The sequence below is a fragment of the Durio zibethinus genome, chromosome 15 (genome assembly GCF_047325235.1).
Source record: "Durio zibethinus cultivar Kanyao isolate XHJ-2024 chromosome 15, ASM4732523v1, whole genome shotgun sequence".
Lineage (NCBI taxonomy): Eukaryota > Viridiplantae > Streptophyta > Magnoliopsida > Malvales > Malvaceae > Durio > Durio zibethinus.
This window is the reverse complement of record NC_143176.1, coordinates 4,493,783-4,514,027: the sequence shown is the minus strand read 5'-3', so window position 1 is coordinate 4,514,027 and position 20,245 is coordinate 4,493,783. Positions and strand designations below refer to the sequence as shown.

Sequence of the window (20,245 nt, the reverse complement as noted above, 5' to 3'; positions counted from 1 at the left end):
GAATAATAGCTCTTAAAAAAATTCACCTTCAAAACCAAAATTTTTTTCTTTTTTTTAATTTCTTTGTTCTTAAATTTCTAACATTTGGATGTGGATAAAACAAGAGTGGATATAATAATTTCAGGAAAAAAAATCAAAAAGGAAAAGAAAAATAAAATAAAAAACCAAAACACATAAACAAAGGAAAAGAAAAATACCATACAAGACCTTGTAGCTTTGGTATATCAGCAGAGGCATATTTGTTTTTTTTTTTTTTTTAATTCTTAATTTTTCCCAAAACTTTATTTTAAATAGCATTAAATTAAATTTCTCTCTTTTGAAATTAAAAAAAAAGAAAGAAAATCGAAATCTTTCAAAACCGTCTGTCTATAAAATCACCATTCTTTTTTATCACCAAGCAAAAGCCAACTCTACTCTTTCGCTTTTTCTCTCTCACTTTCTTTGATTCAAGCCAAAAGCATCAATCCCTTATTTTTAATGGCTACTTCACTTGCAGTCTTGATTCCAGATACTAATAACCCAACAACAAAAGCCTTGGAAGATGAAGCTAAACCAGCTATGGAGTTTGTGAAGAGCAACAAAGGAAGGAAACAAACTGGGAAAGGTCCACACCAAAAAAAACAGCCACAAAGAGGTATGGGAGTGGAAAAACTTGAACGTTTAAGGATCCAAGAAAGGTGGAAGAAAGTGACTGAAACAACAGCAACAACAACAACCCAGTTTCCTACTGACCCTATTGGGACTAGTAATGTTCCTGTGCTTCATGGTGTAGCAAACTATGGTGTTCCTATGATGATCAATGGTGGAAGTGGGGGGTTATGGGGTTGGGACGACACAGCTGGTCTGGTGATGCAAAGGGTTGTTGGAAATGGCGGGTTTGGTGGGTTGAATAGTCAGGTTTTGGTTGGGGTTCCTGGTGATGTTCAGGTTGCTTGTGGTGCTGGTGTTGTGGAGGATTCTAAAGAGCTCTCTTCAATGCCAAAGTTGCAGCATTGTAAGCCTGATCGTTGTGATGTTTGCTTTAAGGTCTCGATCTTTTTTTCGTTTTTGATCATTTGTAAAGTTTTGTGCTTTTGGTTTGTCTTTGTTTAAAGTCTTGTGTTTCTGGTTTCTGGTGATGTTTTCTTTTTTGTTTCAAAGAAAAAGTAGAAAATGTGAAGGAAAAATAAATTTTGTATGTTGAGCTAGGTTGTATTGTTGATTCTGATTTTCATGTTTGATTCCCGAGAAAACATGGGAAAAAAGAGACTTTAAATCTTAGTTTAGCCACAGTTTTCTTGAGTACTCCTTTTCTTCTAGAAAATGTGGCAACACTTAAAAGAAACGAATTAGTCTTATGATTCTTGGGATTCTATTTAGAAAAAGGCCAAATTAAAAAAGTACAAGTCAGTATAATTTGTCTAATAATTCTATTTGTTCTTTTATGTTTCACCAATTGATTAAGTTTTCTGTCTTTTATATTACTTAATTATTATCGTACTGACTTTTACATATTGCAGAAGATGCGCTGCAATGGGGACAATGTGAGGTTTAATGGAGGGTTCAACCAATTTGGACAAGTTTTGCCTAAAAAAGGAGCTGGTTTTCTTGGGTGGAACCTTGAAAACGATCAAAACATCAATGAAGAGATGAATGCATTCAGTGCTAGAGCTGCAAGGAGTGCTTCTGCATATGCAGGTCACATGAACAACATCAATGAGGTGACAGTTATTGTCTCCAACCTTTCATTCTTTTCTCTAAGGAATAGAGAGAATGTCTATCAATTCTGTTTGCTAAAGTACTTAAAATTTGTCTTTTGAAGTATTTTTAATCTTTTATTGTTTTAAATGTGGGGTTTTATTTGCAGACTGTGGATGTGGTGGCAATTCACAGGAAGGGAAACTCAATTGGTACCGGAAGTGTTCTCATGGAGTACGAATTTTTCCCAGGGAAAAGTAACAGAAACACGTCTACCAAGGAAAGGAAATTGCCTGCAGAAGCTTCAGCTGCAGTGGGTGGTGAAGCTTCTTATGCTAATGCTTCTAATTGTGTTGATTTGTCCCTCAAGCTTTCATATTAGGAGCACACGGAAACTGTCTGTTTTTAGCTTTTTGGTTTACTGTTACATTGATTTGGGTGTAATCAATGTGTTTGAACTTTGAACCCATATCCCAAATACAGCTTTAAAAGTTTCTCTTTTGTTGTTAAACGTATATCTCATACTAAATTACTGCAAATTATATTATTCTTTCTAGGAAATCCCACTATCTCTTACTCTGATTTTGTCAGTTATTGGCTGAATTCTCTCAGCTTTAATGATATTGTCATTATATAGCAAGTTATAATTAGCAATTCAAGTTTCTCTAAAGATCCTCTAAACCCACACAATAAAAGTTTTGTTTGGGTTAAACATTTGCTGGACTATATATATATATGAAACTGCTTATGGCTGCCATTAATGCTATAGAAGAATGTAGATTGTAGACTGAGAGTTTTGCATGGAATAAACACCAAAAACTGTTCAAATTTGATCAGTTATGAACCTTTCTTTGTGTTTGAAATTAACTGCAAATCAGTATTCATTTGGCAAGACCCTGCAGGCATGAAAGGTCTGTATATATGTTCTAATTGCTCCATTTTCAAGCTTAATTCTTTGCATCTGATATCCCTCTCCGATTCTATTTAACTTAGATAAAAAATTAGTTCCCCCCTTGTTTGCCTTTAGATGTTAAGTTAACCTGCATACAAGCTGGCCAGAAATGGTTCAAAACCTTATACAACTGTCTCACTCTTTTTCATTTATTTTATTTTAGCTGAAATTACACCTTTAATGTGCTGAAACACAAGGAGGGGTGTCTCTAGCTTTCTGTTTATGGGAGTCAAGAAAACCTTTTTGGGGATTGCTTTGAAAAACTTGTAAAAGGGATAAACAATAAAAAAAAAAATTATCACTGTTTTCAGGAAATAACAACAACGGTAAGAATTATATAAGCGTGTAAAGCAAGGCATATTTTCTTCCTAACGACATTGGAGATCAGAAAATGGCTGCTGAAAACTGATGACTGATGATCAGTGCAAACAAAAAAAAAAAAAAAGGAAAAACCCAAAGGCCTGAAGCACCAAAAAAACTCAAAGTGCAAATCTGTGAACAAAGTTAAAGGTGTAAAAAATTAAATATGGATGGAGGTGGGAGAGTGATAGTCTGAGGTTAGTCTGATCGTCAATCAGCACGTATATAAGCCTGATTGTGAAAGCTTCTGTTTTCCTTTGGCAAACTTACTTTTGATTGGATGCTCATTAATCATCCTGTCTTATTCATCCCCCAACTTTTCCTTTTCTCCTCCTCTTTCTTTTTCTTCCATGTTTTTTACTTTTGTTTCTCCCTGTGACTATATATTATTTTTGTTGGATCATACAACCAAGCAAATGGATAATCGTACAAGATTTCTAATATCAGGGAGTAACAAGAAAATGCTAGAAATTTAAAGGGTTCGGAACAAAAACCAAAAAGGGAAATTGGCAAGGAACATACAGGCAAGCAAACTGGCACAATGAAGAAAATAAATTCCAAAAAAATTAGAGCAATCGAATTACTTAAGAGCTCTTGAGTTACTCTAAATTAAGTCCACTAAACCTAAACCCAAACCCAATTCCAAACCCAAATTCCATTAGAAAATCTTTAACCCAAAGTCCAAACCTAAACTTCCAACGGGAATTCCAAATTCCCTTGAAATTCTTTTCCCCTTGGCTCCTTCCTCCATTTTAACTTCTCCCCTTTATGCCCATTTCTTCCCATCCCAACATTTATAATTTTTGCTGGAGTGTTTTATTTTTTTAGTAATTTATTCTTAGTGTTAGAGAACTTAAACAACCTTGGAACCCTCTTAAACTGAAAGCTATCTCATTTTCTTATATATAAAGAAGCAGACCAAAGAAAAGGAAAGATCAAACTAAAGGGAAAAGAAAATGAATCCTTCAGATAACAGTGATGACCCTCAACTTCCAACGATCAAGATCCACCACCCAGCCTCCCCTAACCACCCAACCTCCGCCGCAACCTCCACCCCCACCGCCGGTGCCCATCGCAAGATTGGCGTAGCCGTTGACCTTTCTGATGAATCCGCCTTCGCCGTTCGCTGGGCCGTCCAAAACTACCTCCGACCCGGCGACGCTGTCATCCTCCTCCACGTTTCGCCCACCTCCGTACTCTTTGGAGCCGACTGGGGCCCACTCCCCCACACCCCGCAAATCCCAGAAACCCCGCAGTCCCAAAAGCAACTGGAAGACGATTTCGATGCCTTTACGGCTTCGAAGGTGGCGGATTTGGCCAAACCCTTGAAGGAATCTGGGATTCCCTATAAGATTCATATAGTGAAAGATCATGATATGAGGGAAAGATTGTGTCTTGAGGTGGAGAGGTTAGGGTTGAGTGCTGTTGTAATGGGGAGTAGAGGGTTTGGAGCTGAGAAAAGAGGGAGTGATGGGAAGTTGGGAAGTGTTAGTGATTATTGTGTGCAACACTGTGTTTGTCCTGTTGTTGTTGTTAGGTATCCTGAAGATAAAGATGGCGGGAATGGCGAGCCGGTGGTAACGGTTAAGGAGGCTGAGGTGGAGGAAGAAGGTGGCAAAGGTTAATCCTTTTTGGGGTTTTATTTTTGGTTGTTTTATTTTGATTAAAAATTTCTGATCTTGTTTCAATGCTTAATTTGGATGGGTTGAGCAGTTTTCTTATTGCTTATGTGTTTTTATAGTATGAACTGATAAATTGGATGTAGTGGCAAAGTCACATCATATGATCCATATAGCTAACCTCACATAGCAACTTAGTTTGTTTTGGTTTTGAATGACTGAAATTTTGGCTTTTTGGCAGTTCTAGATGTTCAATTCAGGTGATCTTAGTGTTTTTCTTGGTTAATATGTTGTTATTTTGTTAGATGATGATTAGGGCACAGCAATGTAGTGTGACCTACAAGGCTGCCCAAATGTAGGGGGAAAGGGCTTTGTTTTAGGTTGGCAAAGGTTGGTCTTTTCTTGGTATCAATTTTGACATAATATGATCTCTCTCTCTCTCTCTCTATATATATATATATATGTATATATATATATATGTATATATATATATATTTATATAGATGATCACATATTGGGAAAAGGGTTTAGTTTGTTTTGGTTTTAGGGATTCAAAGTTTGGTTTCTTCGCATTTTTGTTGTTTAATTTGGATCTGCAGTTTTTGTTACATTAGCTGATAAATAGGTCATGGTAGTATACTATGATCTATATAGCTCATCCCACGTAGTGGGAAAAGGTTTAGTTTTGTGTCGTTCTTGTTGCTTATAAATTGTTTAGTCTACTTCATAGTATTAGATTTTTACTAATGGGGGATTTGTGGAGTGGATAGGATTAGTTTTGTCCTCTTGAATTTTATTGCAGATTGCAAGTTAAATTGAAAAGGAGATGGGTGATGGACGGTAGAACTAATGAGTTAATAAGGACAGCATGTGGAGTGTGATGTGCTTAGTGTATAAACTGATCATACATGTCAGTGCTAACTTGGTATAATAAAGAGTGAACAGTGCAAAATATAAGAAAGATATATGATATCAATTGTTAAAGTGTTTATTAAGTAACTAAATATGCATAAATGCTTGATAGGAATAGTTTTCCTTGCCTTGATCATTCTTATGGATGTTATGTTGTTAAATTTTGGAGCTTGGTGGCAAATGATGATTTAATACAGAGGATGACATATGGTAGTGTGGTGTGCTTGATGTTGGAACTTATAATAGAGGTCACTGCTAGATTGGTAGTACGACTGGAGAGTATTGTATGAATGTGATAAATACGTGTGGATGGCAATTGCTACTGTTTGTTAACATGTTAAATCTGTGCAAATGCTAGTATGAATATATGTACTGTTACTAGTTACAGCATAAACTGGCAAGTTTGGCCTGCTCATGGAGGCTTCAGTACATGACGTTTCCATCATAGGAAATGGTCAAATTGTATAGAAAGATGTTTTGAGCAGTTATTTGTCCACTTAAGAAAAGGATTAATGTCATGAATGACCCATAAACTATAGTGAAATGTGCAATATAGTACTTAAACTTTGAAAATCTTTAATGTGGTACTTGAACCATAAATTTGTAACTAATGTGGTATTTGGAGGTTTGTTTGTTCACCATGTGTCATCATTTGAAGCTAGCTACATTAGAGGTAAGTCTACATTAGTTAACAAATTCATAGTTCAGATACCATAGTAGAAAGTTTTTAAGGTCAGGTATCACATTGAATATTTTACTATCATTTAGGGGTTATACATGACAGTAACCCTTAAGAAAAAAGCAAGTTAATGCTTGAAGGGGTTGCCATATTTCTAGTGGTTGGGAATTGTGATGATCGATTGGAGCTTAAAAGGGCTATCAAACGTGGTTTGTGTGGGAATGCAAATAGTTTCATAAATCATATTTACTTTAGCCAGAAGAATATGGGGAGATAAATAGCTTCAGTGTGCTTTTCTCTCTGGACTTCTTTGTTAAAGCATACTTTTTCCCATAGCCTGGGAAATGTTCTTAAAAAGAATGAATCAAGTGTTTATTAGAACATGCTTCTGTTTTCGTATATGTTACTTCGCAACATACCTATTAGGATGTATGAACTGCAAGAGTTGGTAAGTTGTGGAAATATTCAGATTAATCTGATTTGGAAAGTTAATTGCCACTGAAAAGATAATTATTAGATGCTAAAAGACATGCCCAGATTAGGAGAATGTTCTCGCATTTGGGACAAAGTTGCTTAAATATCAATTGATCACACACGTTCCCTCCCTCTGCCTTTATTTGTTTATTTAGGCTATTGCTTGTGAAACACAGCAGAACAACCTATGGAATAAGAAGACATGCGAAGAAAAAGGTCTGTCTGTATGGTTTTCCTGTGGAAACATCTTGAATTAATAAACATGAATTGCCTGTTATGAAATCCATAGCATGTTGTAATCGCAAAGCTTCCTGGGTTTCTTTCATGGACTTTGGTTAATATATGAAAATTGTGTGAGTTGCTTCCTTTTGAACTTGCTACCAATTCTTGTAAAATGACAATAGTGCTTGATGCTTCTTTCATGGCAGATGCTTAGCAAGTCCCTGGTAATTGCAGGTCGATCCTATCCGTAGGCAGGTTTGAATCTTGGTGTTGGAAATATCTTAATTAGTAATTTATATTTGTCATTCTTTCGTGCAAAACTGTTCATAATCTGACGTTTTTTTTTCCATCTCGCTTGTCGTGTTGTAGATAGCATGGAAGGCTATGAGTTGCTAGGGATTAGCCGGCACGACAATAAGTCATCAAAATGTTTGGCAGTTAGTGGCACTCGGTTAAATTGGATCATAGGATTATTTCTTTCCACGGTCATCCCATCTTTGCATAACCCCGTCTATGATGTTGTTGTACGGTTAATGAGTTTCTTGATTTCATTTCATTTCATGGCATTATGTTTTACTACACTTTGATATACTATAAGATTAGGTTTTACGAGTTGTTCTGTTTCTTTGATGCCATATTTCGGGGCTGAATTATGAAAATAATATCCATCAGCTTCCCCTTAAATCTGATCAAGTTTTTTATTTTTAAAAAGAAAATAAATTATAATTAGTGTACTATTCCCTTTGCCCTGTGTGTTTGTACCTATCAAAGGAAATTACTATTTTTTATCAAAGGTAACATAAATTATTTTTTCATTTGAAATAACAGTTTATTTAGATACAAATTAAAATATATTTAAATATAATAAAAATATAAAAATTTATTTAAAAAAGTGAAATTATATAAATGTATGATTAACTGTATTTATGCATATCCACTATGTGGGTGAAATAATAAAATATTTTTATAATAAAAAGTTAAAACATATTTTTAAAAAGTTAAAATTGTTTAAAAATAAAAAAGAATAATATACCTATAATTATTTAAAAGTGAAAAAAATTATTATAAATTAAAAATATTTAAATTCACTACCTACTTTAAGCAGCTTTCGAATAATATCTTTAATTGAGCTGTTTTTACTTAATGTTGTGAAATCAACACAATTTGATTAATCTGATTTTAAAAATGACTGATTTAAAAAATAAAAATATTTTGAATTAAAGAAGTTTGTCTTGGATCATGATCCTCCAATTCAAAACCACCACATGGGGTTTTAATTATTTAGTTAGTTCTCTTAAAAAATTAAAAATGGTGGTAATATATATATATATATATTTATATATTTGAAGAATGGTGGTAATAATAAAGCTAGCCTTTTTAATTAAATCTGCAATTTCAATTCCATTAACATAATTACAATAATGGCAGATATGAAGTTTTCAATTTCAAATTTCCAGTAAGAAATAAAAAAAAAAAAACCAAATAACAATGAAAATTAAAAAAGAAAAAAGACAGAGAGTAAGGACATCATAAAGCTGATTTTGAGAAGTAATATAAAGGTGGAATTTTGGAATAAAAATTGAGTGGAATAAAATATCTTAATTTATTTCTCACATCTTTCTTTTCCAAGACATGCTTTAATTCCATTGATCAATTGCAATTATTCAAGCTTACCAAACAATTAATTAAAACAACAAAGACGATACTAGCGATTTTTAGTTTAATGATACCGAAATCGATTTTAATATAGAGAATATCGAGTTTGAATCCAATCATAACTAGAAAGCATCATCTCCATCCAAATTACTTGAGAAACTTAATTTTAAAAATTAATTTTCAAATAACATCATATTCTTCCGACCATTGTTTTGATCCATTATCCATTATCCCAGGACTCAACCTGAACATGAGAATACAAAACTCAACCTGGTTCAAAGCACCATCTCCATCCAAATCACCTTCACTCAACATGCAAACAATCTCATCATCCCTCATGTCATTCAACCCCAACAAGATGCTGTTCCTCTTCAAGCTGTCGAACGTGATCAGCCCTCTTTCGCCATCCATCAGCAGCCGGAACCCATTACACAGCTCCCCTATAAACCCTTCAGCTCCCAATCTCTCCACCATTGATGGAAAGTAATCATCAAAATCAACTGCAATGTCAAGCTCCATCTACGGGGTTTTTTAGCTTTACAAGTGAATAGGAGAGGTGGAGGAGGAAGGAGCAGGGAGGGGATTATATAATGGGGATTTCATTCAAGGGGAGGAAATCAGGTATTTCCAGGAAAGTGTTAGTGGGCATTGACGACATTTTAGTATACAGATAATAACATAAATATTTATGGTGGAAATGGTGAGCTTCATGCGCCTCTCATTGGCTACCATCTTTTTCTTTAGGTTTCCTGTGAAGACCCTACTTCCTGGAAGTTGCATGGGGGTTTTATTTATTTATATAGATCTATCTTTTCTCTTTGTGTTTTGGTGGGTTTCCGAAAATAAACAAAGTTTACTACATAATTACACTTGTACCATACCATTTTCCAGTGTCAAATTTGGTTGTTAAAGGCTTAAATTATTAATCCGCTCATTCAAACTATTGTTTTAACCATCGTTTTATGTGAGTTTTTGGGTAGATTAATAATTATAATTGGTTCTTTAACTTCAATTCTAATTGCCTTTTTAAAAAAAAAATTCTTTATGTTATTATTTTTTTATACATAAAAACAGTTAAAATCGTTTAAATAATATAAGATTTCGGTTTGAAAATACACACTAACATTATGTTTGGATTAAGAGAGAGGAAAAGAAATGAGATGAAAATAAAGAAAAATAATAAAAACAAAAAAATAATTCATTTGTTTGGATAAATTTTTAATTTCAAAGAAAAAAAAGAGGTAGAAACTCGTTAACTTTCGGTTTTTCTTGTAATATTTATTTTTTAATACCTCAATTTGAAAAAAAAAAGCTAATGAAAAAAAGTTGAAAAAGATTTATTTTTATGAAAAGATTATTATATCTATATTTTTATTATGACATTAGATTTGATTATATAACTGACCTCTTCTATAAAGATAATTTTTTTTATAAGTATTTTATATAACATCACAGTTTATAAATATTTTATAATTTTTCAAGCCTTAACAACAATAAAACCTAAATTATCGTTAAAATAAATTAAAAAAATTGAATTAAACACAAAATTAAAAATAAATCGATAACTAATTAATGTATCTTATCATATTAAACATGCTCAATTTTATTCAAAAAGATTTATTTGTGCAAGCTAAGTAGTGTAAAGATATATTTATATATTATATGTTACTTTATAAAAAAAATTGTTATAATTAAAAAATATTATAATAAATTATTTTATTTTTTTTATCTATTTATTTAAATAATAATTATTAAAATTTCCTTCCTTTGATTTCCTTTATTAATTTTAACCATCCAAATAACATAGATATGTACCATTTCTTATTTTTTAAAAAATGTTTTTTTTTAAATCTTCTTATATAAATCCAAACAAATAATTAAAAAAAAAAGCAAATTTGTCAATTCAAAACTATCACTATGTAACATACTAGCAAGAAAATTTGTACAAATATTAGCTTCGGTGTTACTAAAATATATATATATATATATATCATGTAAAATTGTCTAATCTTATTAAATTTAGCCTTATAAATTATGGTGCACCTCTCTTTATATAGATATATATATATATAAATTATGGTGCACCTCTCTTCGTATAGATATATATAAATTATGGTACACCTCTCTTTATATAGATATATACTTTGTGAATATAATGCTTAAGTCTAAAACTATATATAATATCCTCATTTAGTTGTTCATTTCAAAATGTGACACCATTATCAAATATATTGATAATAAATTTTTTTAATTTTACGAATGAAATTAATAGGGTGACATAATTTTTAGTATATATTAAAAAATTAATTTTAAAAGATAAAATATGTATTATTATATTACTCTTACTGATAAAATAAATACTATTGATAATGTATCAACGAATTTCACAGACAAAATATAGTGGAAACTAAAGCAATTCTTTGTTTTTTTTTTAAGTGTCAAAGGGAAAATTAGGGGAAAAGCAGTTGTGTATTGAAACTGAGGCCATTTTCGTACGCTTTGATGTCCTTTTGCATGTGCTGGATGGCTTGCTAATCATCTGCTATATGACGACAAGGACGGCTTGCTAATCATCTGCTATATGACGACAAGGACTTGGTTTGGTTAGACGTTTTTTGTTTCGACCCTAGTTCAAGTAGAATTTTTCAAAAGTATTATTTCATTTAAATAATTAAAATAATAAAAGAAATTAATTTTATTTTTTTATATCTAATAAATTATAAAAAATTAAATATTTATTAGATGTGAGTATAAATTAAAATGTTATTAAATTTGGTATAATAAGCGTTAAAATTTTATTTAAAATAAATTGATGATAGAAAAAATTATGATAGAGATAGCCCATATGATATATCGTAATTTGGATTTTCACTTTTTAGGAAAAAAAAACAAAACTTTGAAATTTTGAAATTTGAAAACAAATTAAAAGATAAGAAATGATGTATTGTTGTCATGTGATTGCAAAAAAAAAGAAAAAAAAGAAAAAAAAATCTAAACCAATGGATTAACTTTTCATTGGATATTTTCTTTTTGTTGCATCTTTCAAACAAAAATGGAAGTTTCATTGCAGCTTCCTTTGACAATTTCCTTCAAATAATTCACAAAAATCTATCCATAGCCCTTTTTTTTTTTTAAATGATTTTAGTCCAAGGACCACCAAAAATCAAATTTATTAATAAAAATAAAAACAATAATCAAATAAAATATTTATTTTTTTATTATTAAAAATATTTTTTGTCTTTTGAATATTAATTATTAATAAAAATTAATGAAAAATTATTCTAAAAATAAAAAAATTTTTGAATATCATATTTTTTTAAAAAATTATATATATATTTTTAAATTCAAATTTTTCGAATGGCTTATAAGAGACTGTGGTCACAATTTTATTAGTGAAAATTTTGTTTGATGTAAGCCCTGCTTCATGGATCTTTCCATCACTGATTCACAAACATAATTAAAGTTGGAGCTTCCTTCTTGATTGAAAAGAGTACAAACTAGCCTTGATGTCAGTGATAAGTAGCAAGTATTATAGAGTAGAAGCAAGAGAATCTGTTGAAAACCAGATTTTCATATTTTGTGGGAAAAAGAAAAATGGAAGGACAAAGATTTGGGGGTAAATTACAGAAAATGGAATGTTGAAGCATACGAATCTTGTTCATCATATCACCACATCATATTATGAAACATATCAATGTTTTTAATTTGAAAATTAAAGAATTTTATGGTTCAAGGTTCAAGCCTAACGAAGTAAGGTAATCTGATGTACGGACATAATTTTTTGGTACCAGCCATCTGCTTCCTGGACCTATTTGATGAAGGAAGTGCCAAAGTTGTTGCTTTCAAGAGAGGTACCCAACCTGATAACGTTGTTGTACTTCAAATTTTGGTTTATAAGCTGAAAGTTGTGTGGTAATTGGTAAATTACTAAAATTTTAATTTTAATAATTAAAATTTAAATATCAACCTGATAAAGTTGAGTTTTATGTGCTATTCATGTATAGACCATGGTTCTTTATTTTTTTTTTTTAAATTTTATTTTCTTAATAATTCCCTTTTAAGAGTAAAATTTTTATATTTTCGGACCTAGAAAATATGGGCAATATTAATTAATTTCATTAGATAATTATATTTAAAATCACCCTATTTTGGCATTTTCCTCGTTGCTCGTTTAAGTAGACCTGGTAAACAAAGTATTGTCAATGTTGGGCCTAGTTTGGTTTGTTGCTTTGGATCTAAGAGGGCCCAACAATCAGGTGTTGTTATACTTTTTTTGTCTTTGGTAGCCAATGCTTTCATCAAAAGTCAAAACCATAATACTAACAAATTTTCATTACTCGATTTCTTTTGGGCACATTCATTTAGATCTTAACAATGATTCATATCTTCTCCTAGTAGTTTTCCCATATTCAACACAAAAAAGTAAAGCAAGGTCTTGCATATCTTAATAGATAATTTGTTTAATACTTGATTGGAAACCTTTAATTTTATTTGAGAAACTAGAAAGTTAATTTAACTTTTATTAAATTTATTTTACTATAATTTAACCCTTATGACAAATTTCTTAATTTTAAAAATTTATAGATAATGATTTGTTGATAAATAATAAATAATATAATTTTAATACATCTTAATTTCAATAAATAAAATTAAATTATGAAATCACATAAAAATAAATAAAATTAATGATTTTAGTTTGAGGGGGCATTTAATTTTATCATAACATAATTATTAGAAAGAATTTAAAAATTTTGGGAGAGGCCAAGCTGCCCTTTTTTTTTTCCTATAAATCTGATGTCTTTAGCTAGGGAGCCTTAGGGATAATTTAGTATTGTTGTTACAATTGAAAAAAAAGTACATTTATAAAAAAAAATATTGTTAAAATTTTTAATTATTTAGTATTATTAGAAAAAATAATATTTCGAGTAATTGAAATATCTTTTTTTATATGTTTAAAATAATAAACTATTAAAAATATAAAAATAAAAAAATTAATTTTCTGTCACTGACGTATTTTTTACCATAAAATCATCAAGTATTGTACTTACAGCCAATTTTTCCTGTGGTTGAAGCCATGGGATTTGTGGAAGCAACAGGGGACCGGACTCAATTGATCCAGTGCTAGAGGAAGCATCGATGCATTTGGCAAAACATAGGTTTCTTTGTGGTCAAGAAAGGGCAGCGGATGATAGACGCACCATGTCTGATGTTGTCCCAATGTTCAACAAGATGGGGCATGTTGGTGAGGGCTGACTATGGTAACATTAAAATAAAATAAATTGAATTAAATTTCTAAATTAGATATTTAAATTGGACTTCTACTAATTGACTTGACTTTTTAAATTGGACCAAATAAATGAACAATAATTAATGAGATGATAAAGATAAAATAATTTATGTATAAAATTTCAGTAAATTTCGGATTGATAAAAGGAGGTCGATATTTTTATTATAATATTATTAAAATGAAATAATATTATGAATTATTTTTAAATTATAATAAAATATTTTATATAGTACATGACTTTTAAAAATTAATATTGAAACATGAAACTATTAATTAATGTAATATTAAATTTTTTTTTCGAATTAATCATATTAAAAATAAGTATTATATTATCTAATAAATTTATAATTCAAATGTACATTATTTAACATTTTACTGTAATTTAAATAACATTCATAAAGTATCAAAATTTTGGCATATGATGCTTCTCTGCCCTATTTGGCCTATGAATATAGCACACCATAATTTAGGGCAAACAGCTAACAATTAATTTTTGTTGAAGGCTGATAAACTATTAACAAAGTTAACTAAATCCTCCTTAAAACAGAAGGGGAATATTGGGTCAGCCAACAGTGCCGGGCGTTTTTATTTATGGGATTCGAATTTTATACCGTTTTGTCAAATACAAACTTTGAAAAGTAAAATCATATGATCAAGCGGAATAAATAAAATTGCGGTCCACTATTGCCAATCCTTGCAAGTTAATCTAGGCAACTCTGTTCTATAATGAGTTATCTTTATGTTCAATACTGAAACTACCTATGGAGGACAACAATTGGCAACGGTTTAATGTTAATTGTCAATTGAAGAGTTCTCTCACATGCCTCTTTTTTTACCTTTTGATGTTTTTATCAATAATGAAGTTGTCATTTGCAGCTGATACAATAGCGGCAGCACAATCCATTAGTGATGGTCAGACATTGGTTTCTTCATCCCAAAGCTTTGAACTGGGTTTCTTCTCTCCTGGCAATTCAAAGAATAGATTCCTGGGGGTATGGTACAAGAATCTTTCTGGGGCAGTTGTGTGGGTTGCAAACAGAAACAGCTCAATTGCTGGTGCAGGTGGAGTTTTAACCATCAACAGTGATGGAAACCTGATACTCTATGATGGAACAAACAGCACTGTTTGGTCTTCAAACATCTCTAGAAAAGCAGAAGGTCCAGTGGCACAACTCTTAGATTCAGGTAACTTAGTAGTAAAAGACAACAAAACAATGCAACCTGTTGAGATCTATCTGTGGCAGAGCTTTGATTACCCGTCAGACACGCTGTTGCCAGGTATGAAGCTTGGAAAAAACTTAAAAACTGGATCAGAATGGTTTTTAACATCTTGGAAAAGTGCTGATGATCCATCTCGAGGAAACTTTACTTGCAGACTTAGCATTCAAGGCTTGCATTCTATAGTTGTTTATTCGGGATCAGCAAAAATGTTCCGCGCTGGACCATGGGATGGATATAACTTTGGTGGTACTCTTGTGTCTCACAACTTGGTTTTTGTACCATATTTGGTGCGTAATGAGGATGAAATCTATTACGGTTATAAGCCCTTCAACAACCCAATTATTACGCGATTTATCATGGACCAGTCAGGTGCTCTCCTGGGTGTTGTATGGAATCAGAGGAGCAGTAAATGGGACACATTTTTCATAGCGCCGCCAGACCAATGTGACCAATATGGCCAATGCGGTGCAAATAGTATTTGCAACATCAACAAGACACCAATTTGTGAGTGTCTGAAAGGGTTCAGACCTGAATCAGAAGGATTCAAATAATCGCAATTGGTCTAAAAAGTGTGTAAAAGAATCATCATCAGATTGCCAAAAGGGAGAGGGGTTTCTAAAACTTGTTGGGGTGAAACTGCCTGACTTCATAGAGTTCAAGTTGAATAAGAGTATGAATCTTAAGGAATGTGAGATGAACTGCTTGAAAAACTGCTCTTGTTGTGCTTACGCAAGCACGAAATTAGATGAACAAGGGAAGGGCTGCTTGATGTGGTATGGGGACCTGATTGATATGAAAATCCTATCAGCACTAACTACAGGACGTGATATCTATGTAAGAGTACACTTTTCAGAACTAGGTAAGTAAATATAACGTTCATTGTCGTTTTCACATTGTTTTGTTGCATACTTTCATCTGAAAATAGCCTTCGTCCTAATACTAAGTTTCTTTTTGCAATATGAGCCCTAATAATTTGCTTAATTATAAAAAAAGTTGAATCAGCTTGATAAACTCACAAGCGGCCCATAACATTGTAAAACTTACATCATAATACTTCCCTGCAACATTTCTTGATGGAAACTAGCAGAGACACTGTTCTTTTGTTCTGTAAGGAAAAAAAATCTTTAAGAAAGGTGTTAGGCCTAAAGAATGCTTTAGCAAAGGTTCCTGTGTGTTACGGATTAGCATTTTTGAAAAAAAAATGGAAAGGTTAATTTATTTTAAGAAAATTATTGTTTGGACTTGACGTTGCCTCTCCTAAGATCAATGCGTGCTTCAAACGAAAAGAAACCAGTAAAGATCATCATAGTAGTTCCAATCATTTGTGGAATGCTTGTCTTGAGCTTAGTATTCTGCCTTATCCTGAGGACAAAATGGAAAAGAGGTAAGCATAAGTGTTTGACCTTTTGATTTGGTTTTTTGATTTTTTATTCAAATTTCAATAGAATGTTGTACTTTAATTTACATGATGAAGCTGTCCTGCTGCTGCAATTGTATGCTTTCAGTCATTCCTGGTAAGGTGAACTTGGCTGCTTTGTTCTGCTACATTATGAAGAAAATATGGAAAAGAGGTAAACCAATTCATCTTACCTTACCAAATCATCATCACTACTTTTCAAATACATTAGAATTGAAGGCTAAAAGTGTCAGAATAGGCCAAGAGAGCTGCAAAGATAATGTAGAAGTGCCTTTGATTGATTTGGCTTCCATTGATGCTGCTACTAATAGTTTCTCCCAAGAAAATTTAATCGGAATTGGTGGATTTGGTCCTGTTTACAAGGTAAGACTCACTACTTCTTGGCATGGTAATGTTGGCTGCATTTTATCTTGCCATGCAAGGTCAGAAAAGTTTCAGCAAGTTTTCGCATCTTGTAAGTTGTATATTCTGTCTATGCAACTTGCAGGGCATCCTTCCAACAGGAAAAGAAATTGCTGTAAAGAGACTGTCCAAGAATTCAGGACAAGGTGCTGAAGAGTTTAGGAATGAAGTAGTTTTAATTGCCAAACTTCAACACAGAAATCTTGTTGGGCTCTGTGGCAGCTGCATTCAGGGAGAAGAAAGGCTTTTGGTCTATGAATATATGCCCAACAAAAGCTTGGATTGTTTTATCTTCGGTTTGATTTCTTCACCTTTCATGCATCTTATCATATTAAATAATATTTGATTCCTCAATCTTCAATACAATAAGCTCAAATAAGATTGGAGAGGCATAATTTTAAGAAAGTTATAATAAGTCATGGGTGGTTTGCAGATCATGACAGGAGAGTGTTATTGGCATGGCAGAAACGCTTTGACATTATCATGCAGATTGTGAGAGGACTTATGTATCTACACCAAGACTCGAAGCTCCAAATTATCCACAGAGATCTTAAAGCCAGCAATATTCTGCTAGATAGTAATATGAACCCCAAAATTTCAGACTTTGGCTTGGCAAGAACTTTTGAAGGGGATGATAAAGTATCAGAAACTAAGAGAGTTATTGGCACGTTGTAAGTTCAATCATTTGTAATCACAGCCTTTTAGCATTCCAAAGGACTTATTCCAGAATTTCCATGCAGTGGATATATGTCTCCAGAGTATGCAGTTAAAGGTAAATTTTCAGCCAAGTCTGACGTTTTCAGCTTCGGTGTACTTCTACTAGAGATAATAAGTGGCCAAAAGATTAGTAATTTCTGTCATCCTGATCACCACCATAGCCTATTGGGCCATGTAAGTATACAGAATGATGTTGTAGCTTTTGTTCCTTTTCGTTGCAGATTTTCTAATGACTATTATTCTAGGCGTGGATGCTATGGAATGAAGGCAGGGCCATGGAGCTGGTGGATTCGCGCTTGGAGGATTCTATTGTTGAATCTCAAGTTCTTAGATATATTCAAGTGGGCTTATTATGTGTTCAAAATTTACCCAAAGACAGGCCAACAATGTCATCAGTAAATTTTATGCTGGCAAATGAAGAAGCAAATGTGCCTTATCCTAAAGAACCAGGATTCTTCACAGGTACTAGTTGCAATGCAAATAAAGCAACAAGAAAGGAAGAACGGCATACTGTAAATGAAGTGACTATAACAATGGTGGGAGGGAGATAGTAATTCCTGACAAGTTTGTCTTTTATTTTCCTTCCCTGCTGCAAAACAAAGAGTGAAAAACTAAGAAGCTGGAGCTTAGTTCAATTGTTTTATATAGTCACCCTTAAGAGGTAACATCGAGCAAGTTTGAGGGTCCAAATCCCAATATTTGCAAACTCTTTCCCTGTTCTTAGACTACGGTATTTTTTGTATAAAAAAAATTGTAAAACTAACTGCAATAATTATTGTGGATATCAGCATCTTATAAACTCTTAGGATACGTAATTAAGTTGATTGACTGACTGTAATATCTTACTCTCTTTCTCTTGTCGCGTAGGTGGTTATTGACTAACCAAATATTGAGCAATTGAGTTAGGCATGGTTGTTGTGGAACAAAGGGTAATGAATTCATGCCTGGAAGATTCATGTCAGGTGCCAAATGTATTCAGTTGTGTTTGACAATGTCTTCAAAAATTCCCATAGAAGACTGGCGAATATTGTCTTTTCGTTGTATATATCCATGATGGTATATGACAAAGAAATATTGCCTGAACCTAAATAACCTGGTTACGTCATTGAAAAAGCTGTTCCAATGATGTGGATGCAACATCAAAAAGAGAAGAAGAGATTTCAGAAAAAGCAGTAGCCATAACTGTGCAAGAAGGAAGATACAAATTCTGCAGTAATTTATTTTCTTTAAAACTTTTTTGTTTTTTTTACAATTTATTGACAATATTTTTCTGAATTTGGATTTGTATTTGTTTTGGTGTCAACTTAGAAAGGACAGCTATTGACTTGAAAAGTTTTTTGTTGAGTTAGATTATTATTGAATAAAAATGAGTACTGCTATTGACTTAAAACTTTTGATTTCTCACTACCTTACATTCTACGTAAATTGAACAGTCAGAGGACAGCTTTTTCTTCTAACTTCAAATTTTGCGTTCATAAATCAAAAGGAAAATTTCATAGGAAACAGAAAAAATGACAGTACTAATTTTTTTTAGTCATTTTTATTCATCGATTATTCTTTTATAAAATATATCTAATTAAAAAATCAAAAATAAATGGAAAATAGAGAAAATGAAAAAAAAAGAAAAAAAAGAAAAAAACTCACAAAGATGCCACATTAACACCTCATATTAAATTAAAAATATTAAAATTTTTAATTAAAATAAAATAATTTTATTAATACAATACATACAAAAAAATAAGAAAGAAAAAAATTAAATTAGGTGCCACGTTGATACATCAATTGGATTTTTTTTTTTTACAAAATTACTTTCATAAAAAAGATAAAAACACAAAAAAGAAAAGGAAAAAAGAAACTTATTAGGGTATTACATGAACATCCCAATTAAGTAGGATCATGTTGGGGACAAATTGTTTTCACTAATTCTATCCATTGGTTTTTTTTCCTAAATTTTTTAATTAAAAAACAAAAAAAAAAGGAACAAAAAAAAATTAGGGTGCCAAGTGAATGCTTTCATAATTTTTTTAACAAAAATTATTTAAATTAATAACAAAAAAAGTTGAAAACAGTAAAATTTTTTTCTTAAATTACAATAAAATATTCAATTTAGTATTTAAATTTTAAAAATTTTTAATGTGAAATTAAAATTATAAATATGTTAATTAATATAATATTTTGAGAATAATATATCTGTAATGTATTATCATTTAAAGTTAATTATATTCGAAAATGAATATCATATTAATTAATAAATTTTTAATTTTAAAAAATATTAAAATTTTTAAAAATTGATGCAACATATTAAACATTTCATTTCATCGAGGAAACATCGGTGTCAAAATTTTGGTGCCATGACCCTTGCTGCCCCTAATTTTGCCTATGAAAAACCACACCATAATTTAGGTCAAATAGCTAACAATTAGTTTTTGTTTAAAAGCTGACAACCCATTAACAAAGTTAGCAAATCCTCATTGAAACAGATGTGGAATAAATACAGACTTTGAAAAGTAAAATCACATGATGATGTGGAATTAATAAAATACCGGTGCACTCTATTTGCCAATCCTTGCAAGTAAATCTAGGCAACTCTGTTCTGTAATGAGTTATCTTTATGTTCAATACTGAAACTACTATGGAGGATAACAATTGG

The 20,245-nt window shown here is 31.6% G+C and overlaps 2 protein-coding genes and 2 pseudogenes across 3 annotated transcripts; 3 read left to right on the top strand and 1 right to left on the bottom strand.

Annotated features, from left to right (window-relative positions):
• Positions 1–133: 133 nt before the first annotated feature.
• SPL (sporocyteless (SPL)) lies at positions 134–2,059 on the top strand. Its single transcript, XM_022898224.2, has 3 exons — positions 134–1,026; positions 1,500–1,700; positions 1,847–2,059. The coding sequence occupies exons 1-3, from the start codon at positions 478–480 to the stop codon at positions 2,057–2,059; spliced, it is 963 nt and encodes a 320-aa protein (XP_022753959.2). The 5' UTR covers positions 134–477.
• Positions 2,060–3,571: 1,512 nt separating this feature from the next.
• Positions 3,572–7,579, top strand: LOC111301656 (universal stress protein PHOS32-like). Its single transcript, XM_022897476.2, has 3 exons — positions 3,572–4,609; positions 7,102–7,150; positions 7,265–7,579. The coding sequence occupies exons 1-2, from the start codon at positions 3,946–3,948 to the stop codon at positions 7,107–7,109; spliced, it is 672 nt and encodes a 223-aa protein (XP_022753211.2). The 5' UTR covers positions 3,572–3,945; the 3' UTR covers positions 7,110–7,150; positions 7,265–7,579.
• Positions 7,580–8,688: 1,109 nt separating this feature from the next.
• LOC111301657 (calcium-binding protein KRP1 pseudogene) lies at positions 8,689–9,306 on the bottom strand (annotated as a pseudogene).
• Positions 9,307–14,525: 5,219 nt separating this feature from the next.
• Positions 14,526–18,983, top strand: LOC111302293 (G-type lectin S-receptor-like serine/threonine-protein kinase At4g27290; annotated as a pseudogene). The gene is made up of 6 exons (XR_016327938.1): positions 14,526–15,918; positions 16,496–16,839; positions 16,964–17,174; positions 17,312–17,549; positions 17,619–17,769; positions 17,841–18,983. The product of XR_016327938.1 is annotated as a G-type lectin S-receptor-like serine/threonine-protein kinase At4g27290 (transcript).
• Positions 18,984–20,245: the final 1,262 nt, after the last annotated feature.

Excerpts from the sequence above, each read along its gene's own strand:
- SPL (XM_022898224.2), top strand. The coding sequence starts at position 478 with ATGGCTACTTCACTTGCAGTCTTGATTCCAGATACTAATAACCCAACA. Across the intron at positions 1,027-1,499 it reads GTTGTGATGTTTGCTTTAAG|AAGATGCGCTGCAATGGGGA; the intron begins GTCTCGATCTTT and ends TACATATTGCAG. Across the intron at positions 1,701-1,846 it reads ACATGAACAACATCAATGAG|ACTGTGGATGTGGTGGCAAT; the intron begins GTGACAGTTATT and ends TTTTATTTGCAG.
- LOC111301656 (XM_022897476.2), top strand. The coding sequence starts at position 3,946 with ATGAATCCTTCAGATAACAGTGATGACCCTCAACTTCCAACGATCAAG.